Below are 11,704 nucleotides of genomic sequence, written 5' to 3' on the forward strand. Positions count from 1 at the left end.
TGGAGAAGAGTGTATAGCAGATGCTGGTTTCCTCCTGAGCTTTCCCTGGGCTCCCAGAGAAGCCAGTGCTCCATTCAGGGCCAGAGTATGTTGTTCCCCTGATGAGTCCTTGACATCCAGAATGGGGAGGCAGGACACATGTCTCACAACAGCAGCAGTACTGGCTACACTGAGTGAGGTGCTCCCATGTGCCAGGCACTGACAGAGACTTCACAAACCTTCATTTCAACATTCCCTCCACTTCCTCACCAGCACACGTTATTTCTTGCCATATTGATTCTCGGCATTCTGAGTTGTGTGAGATGGTATCTCATTTTGGGTTTAATTTGCATTTCCCTGATGATAGTGATGTTGAGCATTGTTTCATGTTTCCCTTATCCCTCTGCAGGTCATCTTTGGAGACATGTCTATTCAGATCCTCTGCCCATTTTTTATCAGATTATTTTCTTGGTGTTGAGTTGTATTTTTTATGTATATATTTTGGGTAGTATCCAAATATATTGTTTGCAAGTATCTTCTCCCATTGAGTAGATTGCCTTTTTGCTTAGCTGATGATTTCCTTCACTGTGCAAAAGCTTTTTAGTTCAATAAAGTCCAAGAGGACTTTTCTGAGGAAGCATATCCTGAAAACTGTTGTTGCAAGAGATTGTTGTGCAAGAATGTGTGCAAGAGATTGTTGTTGCCTAGGTTTTCTTTTAGGAGTTTTATGGTCAGGTCTTGTCATTAATCAATTTTTATTTCACATTTGTATGATATAAGAAAATAGTACAGTTTCATTCTTTTGCATGTAGTTCTCCAGTTTTCTCAACAGCATTTATTGAAGAGACTGTCTTTTCCCCATTTTGTGTTCTTGTGTCCTTTGTTGTAGATTAATTGATGAGATCAGCACCAGTTCACTTCTGGGTGTGTTATGCTATTCCTCCGATCAATGTGTCTATTTTTGTATCAGCATCAAACTCTTTTGATTACTATAGCTTTGTAGTATAGCTTGAAATGTGGTATTATGTCCCTAGTTTCTTATTCGAGGGGATAGACTTTAAAAGGTTAAAAAATTTACCAAAGACCACATCTTCTGTGAATGGTAGAGCTGGATTTCAGTCTCAATACAATGTTTATCACCATTGATTTTGTCCTCCTTCTTGATCTCATCATCATAGCTGTCACCCCATTAGTAGGTTTTACTTGTGCCTGAAAGAAAATTTAAAAGGTATAGAAGGATATAGAATCAGAATCACGCCTTTATCTTGTCACCTAGTTAAGTACCCTTGCGGCAACCAATGTTAGCAATGTCCTAATGGTTTTTTCTCCCAGAGATATTCTATGGATATTGTTCAGTTAGAAAAGCAAGATAATAGACAAATTTTGCACAACAATGCACCACTTTAATACCTTGATTTTCTTTTTTAAAAATAAATTTTAGAATTAGTTTGTCTGTATTTCTTTTAATTTTTATTTAAGATTTTATTTATTTATTTGAGAGAGAGAGAGAGAATAAGAGAGAGAGAGCACGCATGAGAAGGAAGAGGGTCAGAGGGAGAAGCACATTCCCTGTCGAGCAGGGAGCCCAATGCAGGACTCCATCCTGGTACTCCAGGATCATGACCTGAGCCAAAGGCAGTCGCCCAACCAAATGAGCCACCCAGGTGCCCAATACCTTGATTTTCTCACTGAACAATATACCTTGGGTGTATCTGGAAAAAAAATGTGTAATATTGCCTCATTCTTTGAAATCGCTGAATTTATTCCATTGTAAGAATGTGCCATCATTTAATTAACCAGTCAAATATTAATGGACATTTAGATCTTCTAGTCTTTTCCAACCTTATTCTGTTATAATCAATGGTACAACATATTCATAATTTTGCATGTGGTAAAAATATACCTGTTTACACACATTTAAAGTAATTTTGAGAAGTATTGCCAAATTTACACATTCCTATCATCAGCATATAAGCATAGGTGTTTTCCACACTCTGATAACATACTATTTTAGTCTCTCAAGAGCTCTTTTTGGTATTTTTCAATCTGAAAGATGAGAGATGACATCACATTGTAGTATTTAATGCTTTAGGAATTTAAAATAATTTAAAATGTGAAAATAGCACACATATGTAAATGCATATGAAAGCTCATTAAACACATATTGTTAATTTAAAGACTAATGAAGTAATAATCTTCTAATTTAAAAGCTAAAACACTGCTAATACCTTGAAAGCTCCCTGGCTACTTCCTCATCCATCCTTTCCTTCTCTTTCCAGAGATAACCACATTCCTAATTTAATTTCTTTTCCTGAATTTTATTACTTTGTACACATTCTTAAACACTAAAGTTTAGGCTTTCATCTTTCTAAACTCAATATACATGGTGCCTGGGTAGCTCACTCCGTTGTCTCTATGCCTTAGGGCTCCTTGAGTGATCCCCGGGGTCCTGGGATCCAGGGACTTGTTGGGCTCCTTGCTTGGTGGGAGTCTGCTTCTCCCTCTCTCTCTTCTCCCACCCCTTCTCCCTCTCTCGCTCTCTCTCAGATAAAAAAAAATTTAAACTCAATATAGATTGAACCCTTATAGGTATTCCTTTTAATTTGTTTCTTCAGACAATATTATGTTTGTGAGGTTTACTCATGTTTATGAGTATAGCTAAATTCATTAATTTGTATTGCTAAATTCCATTATATGAATATAACACAGCTTACTTATACATTCTACTTTGATGGATCATTGGGTTGCCTCCTAGTTGAATGCTGCTATAAATATTTTACACATTTCTTCTTGGTACATGTATTTCCAATTGTCCTGTTTGCATTTATGACCCATCCTCTCTCCAGTGATGTGTAATACATCACATGTGTTATATATCAAATCTCCAAACATGCCTGTGTCCATTTCTGCGATCTCTATTCTTTTCCATTCATTTATTTGTCTTTTCATGTATCAATGCTAAGTTGCTCCAATCACTATTGCTTTATAGTATACTTTGATATCTTGTAGGGTAAATCCTTTTATCCTAATCCAGTACATCTTCAAATGTGTCATGGCAGTTTTTAGTCCTTTGTTCTCTAAAATTATGGAACCAACTTCTTAAATTGTGTAATTATTATTTTGGAGATTTAAAAATTGATATTACATTGAAGCTATAGGTTAGTTAGTGGAGAACTAATATCTCCATAACAAATTTTCTGACCCATGAATGGGAATTTTTCTCTATTTTACTATTATTCAAAACATGTTATAATAAAAATTTTACGCATGAAGGTCATGGAGATCTTTTGCCAGATTTACCCCTGTATTATGATATTTATATTTTAAGACAAATGTATTAAAATTTTATATTTAAATATATGAATATGCATGCTTATATTTAAATATATAAATATGTATGCTTATGTTTCTTGGTATTTTAAAAATATTTTAAATATTTAAATATGTTGCTGGAATATGAAAAAACAATAGATTTCTTTGTACATTGACTTAGTGTTGAGGAACACTTTTAAATATTTATACCTCTAAGTTATTTTAGATTTTACTTATAGTAGGCAATAATAACACCAGTAAACAATGACAGCTTTCATCTTCCTTCAAAATTGATAGACTTGTCTCTTTTCTTGCCCTACTACACTGGCTGGGACCTCCAGTTTAATGCTGAAAGGTTTTTTTGTTTTGTTTTGTTTTGTTTTGTTTTGTTTTAATCATGAATGGGTGTTGTTTTTTTTTAAATGCTTTTCCTGCTTCACTTGATATACTCACATAGTTTTCCTTACTTAGCCTCTTAATATGATACATTGCATTGACTGATCTTCGACTATTGAAACAGCCTGTCATTCTTGGGTGACGAGACCCTCCTTGCTGCTAGAGAGCAGGAGGTTCAGCATGCCACTAGGGCTCTACTGATTCCATTCTGGCTGGCAAGGGCAGGGGTACATTTTTACTATTGCCAGGTCCTCAGCTGACATCATGGGAAGAGTGACCGCACTGCCATAGGCACAAGTCCCAACTCTCCTTTAGACCCTCTCTGATACCACCCAGGGGGGTACCAAGAAGGGGCACCTCATTACACAAGGTAGAGGATGAAAGTCCAGGCTTCCAACATGGTCTCCACCGACACCTGGAGTGGGGATTTGTTACTGTCCAGTGGAGACAAAAGTCCCACCTCTCTGCTCAGCCTCCTCTGATGCCACATTAGATTTAGGATATTTGCATCAGTGTTCCTAGACAGTATATCCCTGAAAAGAGTTTATTGCTTTTTTTGTTGTTGTTGTTTCAAAAAGAGCCTGGGATTTGACCAAGACTGGTTTGCACTTTCTTGTATGTCAACTGAGAATGATCTACTATGTAAGATAAATGTAGGATTGGAGATGGAAAATGCAGTGGTCAGCAGGAGAGGGAGACCAGACAAAGATGATTTTACTTTGGGCTTTGTTATTGTCAGGATTCCCTAGGCTTCTAGCTAGAGAACTTACTCCAACCAGTTTATTCTCGCAATGAACTGTAATGTTCATGCAACTGAGAAGTTTAAAGGTGGATTCAGTCCCAGGCCCAGCCGGATTTAGGGACTCGACATGTCATTAGGACCTTGAGTCCCTTCATCTGTTTGTTATCTCTATTTGTCTTTTCCTGGCTATATTTTACACTCTAGTGGACAGACTTCCTCACGTGGGAGGGAAGAGAGTTGTCAGCAGCCTGATTCAGTTTTTTCTATTGGAATCTCCAGATGCGAACCGAGGCCTGGCCAACACCTTGACTGCAGCATTGTGCAGGACTTGGTTGAACTCTTGACTTACAGAAACTGCAAGATTATAAGTGTGTGCTGTTTGAAGCTCCTAAGTTGGTGGTGATCTGCTATGCAGCATAGAAAACTAATATGGGACCTTTTCTCTGCTTGCTCCAATTACAAATGTCCTAGGGAATGGCTCTGCTTAGTTTGACTTAGGTTACATGCCTTCCATTAGACTGACTGCTGTGCCAAGAGTTGGTGTACTATGATTGGTAGCTGCATTAAGTGACATAAGAGTGAGAGAGAGCAGTTTTGCCCCCCAAACAATAGGTGTATTGTGCAGGATACAGCTGACTTCTGTGACGGCACTCTTAGAAAGTCCAGCTGTGACTTTTGACTACTTATCGCAGACGTTGCAAATTGGCAACCTCTAGCCAAATCTGACTATGGAACAAATTTTTGTTTGGCCCTTATAATACTTATCTTGATACCAGAGGTAAACAAGGAACCTGCAGCGGGGACAGATGCTCTGCATCCCTTCCCCTACTCCTGCATCCCTTCCTGGCAGCAGCTGACTGGAATCCAGGAAGGTTATCTGCTGGAAGAGGCAGTCAGCTCCTGCTTCACACCTGGTCCTTTCCTACAGTCCAGCATCTGAAATGCTCCCATTTCACCTATTTAGGTGATTACATTCTTGACTTATTGTCTGAGACCATCTGGGATGTTTGATTTGGTCATGTCATTAAACACGTTGCACTTGAAGGTTTTACGGGTGATCCTAACCTGAGATAAATGGTTATGAGTTGTAGTGAGGTGGAAAGTAATCAGCACATAAGCAGAGCTGTGAAAGCCTCCATTTGTCAGTGTTCTGTTCTAGACTCTTTGGTTACCTCCAAAAGCATGGACTGAGTTGAAGGCTGGTTTTCTTTGCTTCTGAGACCTTTTAGATCAGGGAGCGTTCATGTTTGCCTCAGGGCTTAGACCTTCCCTCCCATCTAATAGCTGGGGCTGCTCTAAGGATGGAAAAGTGGGTGGAGAATGGCTCTTCCCACCTGCTCGCAAGAGTGAGAAGGGTTTTGAATGAGGGCACTTGGAGGATAGTTAAATGTCCTGAGGCTTACTTTCTGGACTTTTCCTTCTTCAAAATGAAAATATCTTATGACTTCTTCTGTTAATATATGGTCATTGTAAATATATGATATTCACATAGGCCTCACATACTTCTTATATATTTTCCATAGGTATTGTAAAACTTTTCTAACTGCAGTGAATTATATACAGCCTCTCTTGTGCACTGTCTTATTATTTCCTGTAGTTTTAGCATTTGAGTAAAATTTTCTTTAGTAAAACAACATTTGTTGTTTTTCCTTCTTTCCAATATTTATGTTCCTTGTTTTCCTCATCTCATCTAATTATCTAGACTGCAAAGTGATGTAGACATTGCTTGCTGATGTTCTGATACTTCCTTTCATGTTAGGGGTAGTTTCCTCTAATGAAGTGTGCTACTTTTATTTTATTTTATTTTTTTAAAAATATTTTATTTATTTATTTTACAGATAGAGATCACAAGTAGATAGAGAGGCAGGCAGAGGAGAGGAGGAAGCAGGCTCCGGGCTGGGCAGAGAGCCCGATGTGGGGCTTGATCCCAGGACCCTGGGACCATGACCTGAGCTGAAGGCAGAGGCTTTAACCCACTGAGCCACCCAGGCTCCCCAGTGTGCTACTTTTAAAGTCAGAAATCAATGTTAAGTTTTGTCAAGTGACTTGTCAACATCTGTTGATGAGATCACTTTTTCCTCTTGAATCTATTAATAAAATGGTTGCACTAGATCTAATTTATCCTAATGTTAGAAACCTTGAAGCCCCCTTACAAAAGTGGATGCTATGTACCGTGTATTATTTTAAAAGATTTTATTTATTTATTTGCCAGAGAGAGAGAGATCACAAGTAGGCAGAGAAGCAGGCAGAAGGGGAGGGGGAAGCAGGTTCCCCGCTGAGCAGAGAACCCTATGCAGGGCTTGATCCCAGGACCCAGAGATCATGACCTGAGCTGAAGGCAGAGGCTTAACCCACTGAGCCACCCAGGTGCCCTATGTACCATGTACTTAATATGCAATGACTTAAATCTATTCAGGTTCAGTGTATGAATTTTTCATTTGATCAAGTTTCTTTGCTCATTCATCGTTCTCTTATTCTTTCAAATGTCTTCATGTTAATACTTGTCTACTGGTATTTCTCTTAAGATCCCCACAAGCATATATATTTTTCAAGATTTCATTTATCTGAGAGAGAGAGAGAGAATGAGAGAGAGAGGACAAGCAGAATTGGGGCAGAGGGAGAGGGAGAAGCAAACTCTGTGTTGAGCTGTTGAGCGGGGAGCCAAAAACTTGGCTCCATCTCAGGACCATGGGATCATGACCTGAGCCAAAGGCTCTGCTAACTGACTGAGCCACCCAGGCACCTTTTTAAACAAGCATAGTAATTCTTTTGTTATTTCAGTATCAATGCATTATACTCATATATTATACTTGTAAGATTCCCTTTCCCGCCACATCCTTCATAAGATGAGATCTTCAATGGGATATAACTATACATCTTTTTCTAAATTTCTGAGCTTAATAAAGTCATCTAGAATTGTAACTAGAGTTACACATTGCTTTGTTGTCACTGTTTACCTCAATGCACTTCCTAATAATTTCTTCATATATTTGTCTTTGCACATTTGGTATGAAGTGTTCATTAGACTTTATCAGTCTTCAGACGTTTGACCATTCTCCACTGTGTCTTACATACCATATCTGTCCCAGTCCTTCCATTATTTATTTTTAACTATTTGTTGGGAGAACATTATAAACAAAATTTCTTTTTGAGAAGGGGATTATAGGGGTGTGTGCTGTCTGTATTTGCACGTGCCAACAAGTCTTTTCAAGTGTCATATTGGTGCAATGGTCAGGGTGTATAGAATTCAGATTCTCAGCCCCTTTTCCTCAGCACTCTGTCAGCCTTGTTCCACTGGCATCTACATTTAGGGCAGCAGGGAAGCAGGCCAACTGCAGACAGATTCTTGGTCCTTGTTGGGAAGTATGGTTTTAAGCTGTGGAAAACTCTATAGAATTCTGTTGGCATATATGAGAATCACAACTTATCCTTGGATCGACTGTACATAAGTTGGTCTTTTGCCACAATTCTTATCTGGTGATTGATGAACGTTTTAGGAATAATTATACAGAATTTCTGTTCAGTGAAATGTTTTTCTCCTCCTTTATTATTTGCCTATCATCTGCTCTGTTTTCTCCTCCTGAATTACATAATGGATCCCTGTGGTCTACCTTTTATGTCTCTCACCTGTTCTTGAATAACCAACTTCTCTCTCTTGCTCTCTCTCTCTCTTCTTTTTTCCCTCTCAGCCTTGGAGAGAAACTTAAGTTCTTTTTTATTTAAAAATTAAATTTTAAGCATTGTTTTATCTACTTTTAAATACTTTCTACATGGAGCACTGGGTGTGGCACATAAACAATGAATCTTGGAACACTGAAAAAATAAAATAAAAGTTAAAGAAAAGATAAAGTATAAAACAAAAAAATACTTTCTACTGGGTTTTATTTGATCAACAATGTCAGTTTTGTCCCATAAGACAAATTTTTATCTCCTAGTCACCTTTTCTCCTCCTAGCTTCTCTTTCATAGACTGCTTTTGCTTTATTGATGCGATAGCCTCCAGAATTCCACACAGGATACCACTGAGGCTTTTCTTTAGTGTCTCACCATCTTTCTGCAATAACTTTTTTCCAGGAAAGACTGTTCGTTTTGATGACTAGTTTATTTCCTCCCTATTGGTTTAAATGTTCATGTCAGCTCTCTGAGGCTTTCTATTCCGCTCATTCTCTTAAATGGACTTCTAGATTGCTCACTATCGGGAAGTGGCTTGGAATTCCTCACCAGGCATGGGGGTGATTCTTAGATGTCTGCTGGTATACCTCACCTTCTTCTCCCTCTGACTGCCATGAAGGGTTGGGTATTCTTGGGCAGAAAAGCAATTGATGGTCACCAGTTGGCTGCATGCATAGTCGAGTCAGGTCAGGAAGTTAAGAGAATTCATTTGATTCTCCTAAATACATCTCAGTTTCCACATCACTCTGATGAGCTCTGGGAGACCTCAGCTATCCAGGGACAGAAGCAAGGGGTGAATAACATCCTCAACAAGGAGAAAGGAAAAAGGCCTGGGTTTTTGACCCTTACATCAGTTTTGCCACGACCTACGCACTCTCTTCTGCGCTCCCAAGGTGTGAATGGTTTTCTGGTGGGGACCATGACTGAGGACAGGAAGAGGTCAATTTTGGAGACATAGGAAGAGAACAATTCAAGAAACAGTTTTAGGAATTAATATGAAAATAGGGAGAAAGAAACAATGAGCACAGAGATAAAATATTACTATTGTTTAATATGAGGTAGGATATGTTGAAAGGTCCATGAATCAAGGACCCATCCAAACATGTTCAAAGAAAGAGGTCAGGGAGCAAGTGAATTACAGATATATGCCTAGAGCATTTTGTAAGTTAAAAATAAAACTTGAAGGGTACCTGGATGGCTCAGTGAGTTAAAGCCTCTACCTTTGTCTCAGGTCATGATCCCAGGATCCTGGGATTGAGCTCTGCATCGGGCTCTCTGCTCAACAGGGGACCTGCTTCCCCCCCTCTCTCTCTGCCTGCATCTCTGCCTACTTGTGATCTCTGTCAAATAAATAAACAAAATCTTTCAAAAAATTAAACTTGAAGAGTTATTTTTCCTGTACATCAATTTGTTCAGTATGTGTCCCAAATATAGATGACTATAAGGTTTGAGCAATGTGGTATATACTTCTGTGGAAGTGCTTCTAGAATGGGACAGAAACTTCCCATTAAATGCTTCCTATTCACACAAAGTGTTCTGTGTAATCACATTTGCCTATGCACCTTTGATGAAATTAGCCCATTAACTTATCCTCTGAGCCCCTCAGGTGAGAGAAACTAGGGAATAGAGATCTATCAGGACCCCTCTACCATCACTGGATGACATGTTTGCGTAGGACCAGGTTCTTCACAGCGGCCTTCACGTCCTTGTTCCTGAGGCTGTAGATGATGGGATTGAGCATAGGGGTCACCACCCCATAGAAGAGGGAGGTGAGCTTGTCTGAAATATCCTGCTTGTCTGCCCCACGGGGATCCTTGGATTTGGGTTTCCCATACATGAAGAGGATGGTCCCATAGAAGATGACCACAACTGTGAAGTGGGCAGAGCAGGTGGAGAAGGCCTTTTTCCTCCCCTCAGTTGATGGGATCCTCAGGATGGTAGCAATGATAAACACATAGGAGACAAAAATGAACAGAACTGGGACCCCCAGAAAAATCACATTGGCCACTGTCATACTGATCACATTGATGGAGATGTCAGCACAGGCCAACTTCAGGACAGCCAGGATCTCACAGGTAAAATGGTTGATGACATTGTTCCCACAGAAGGGAAGCCTCATTGCAAGGGATGTTTGAACCATGGCAGTCATGCTTCCAGCTGTCCAGCAGCCAACAGCCATGGGCACACAGGCAGCCTTGTTCATGACCATGGGGTACCTGAGGGGGTTACAGATGGCCACATAGCGATCAAATGCCATCATGCCCAGAAGCACACACTCTGTGGCTCCCATGGCAAAAGAGAGAAACATCTGCACGACACAGGCTGAGAAGGAGACGGTTTTCCTGGGGGTCAGGAAGCTGTCGAGAATGAGGGGCACTGAGGAGGTTGTGTAGCAGATGTCCAGAAAGGAGAGGTTCCCCAGGAAGAAGTACATGGGCGTGTGCAGACGGGAGTCAAGGGCAGTCACCAGGATGAGGATCCCATTGCCCAGCAGGATGACCAGGTACATCAGGAGGATGAGCACAAAGAACATTTTCTCCAGCTTGGGGTGGGCTGAGAGCCCCAGGAGGATGAACCCCACCACAGGAGATGTTGAATTGGACCTGTCCATGTATATCTTCCCTGTAATCTGCTGGGACTCAGAAAGCAACTTCAGGATTCTCTGATGAGTAAAATGGCCAGAAAGCCATTGAGGATATTTTCCTTGCTAAGCAGCTGGAGAATGGCCCTGGCAATGCCGGGGGCTCTTTACATTGTCCTAATTAAATGCAGAGAAATTGGTCAAAATCTTCTTTGTGATATTGACCACCCATAGAGGTGTTTGACATTTCCCAAAATTAGATTTAATCTTCCTAATCACATTTAAGATTAACATCACACATTTACCTCAGCTTATACCATGTGTGGCTGATTCATTTTAATCAATGTTGTAGGAATTATTATACTCCATTTGTATGAATTTTTTTCTTTTGAGACATAAGGCTGGTGGAAGTAACTGATCTTCATCTCAATTCCTGATCATTCCCTTCTCTATGTACCTTTGGATATGACTTCCCTCCTTTTTTATAGTTCTCTCTCACTGTCCACATACCCTTGGGATATTCATTCATTCATTCCTTCACTCACCTTCCAAACTCCTTGGAGTACTTACCAAAAGAACTTTCACCAATCATTCAATGTATGGGTATTATCAAGTCCCTTTTCCTCTCTGGGCTCTGTTTTCCTAATACTCATTTTGGAATGGATTATATTTAGAGATATTCTATTCAGGGACTAAATGATCTTGTGAATTTCTCATTCTTGGACTTTCTGTTCTGTCACTGAAATATCCTTCTCTCTTTCCTTCCTGTTCACCCCACGCCACATAGTCACAAGGAATGAAGCCAGGAACTGGACTGGGTTCACAGAGTTTACATATTCTTTTACAAGTTCTCTCTTACCTTTTCTATAGATAGGTTAATGAAGAAAACAACTTGTCTGAGGTCCAGCCAATCTGATCTGAAACTATCAGCCAGAGGAGTTAGCCCCTAAAATGGATGAAAGCTAAATTTTCTGGTCTTTGCTCTGTGTTTGGGTAAAATCCACAAAGGGCATGCATTGCCTA

At 39.8% G+C, this 11,704-nt stretch overlaps 1 protein-coding gene across 1 annotated transcript; it reads right to left on the reverse strand.

The window, feature by feature from the left end:
* Positions 1-9,751: 9,751 nt before the first annotated feature.
* On the reverse strand, positions 9,752-10,738 carry LOC116869522 (olfactory receptor 13C7-like). Its single transcript, XM_032860859.1, has one exon. The coding sequence runs from the start codon at positions 10,709-10,711 to the stop codon at positions 9,752-9,754; it is 960 nt and encodes a 319-aa protein (XP_032716750.1). The 5' UTR covers positions 10,712-10,738.
* Between the last annotated feature and the right edge of the window lie 966 nt (positions 10,739-11,704).

The sequence above is a fragment of the Lontra canadensis genome, unplaced genomic scaffold (genome assembly GCF_010015895.1).
Source record: "Lontra canadensis isolate GAN:19392208 unplaced genomic scaffold, GSC_riverotter_1.0 scaffold19, whole genome shotgun sequence".
NCBI classification, from domain to species: Eukaryota; Metazoa; Chordata; class Mammalia; order Carnivora; family Mustelidae; genus Lontra; species Lontra canadensis.

Coding starts and splice junctions, on each gene's coding strand:
- LOC116869522 (XM_032860859.1), bottom strand. CDS start 10,711: ATGGACAGGTCCAATTCAACATCTCCTGTGGTGGGGTTCATCCTCCTG.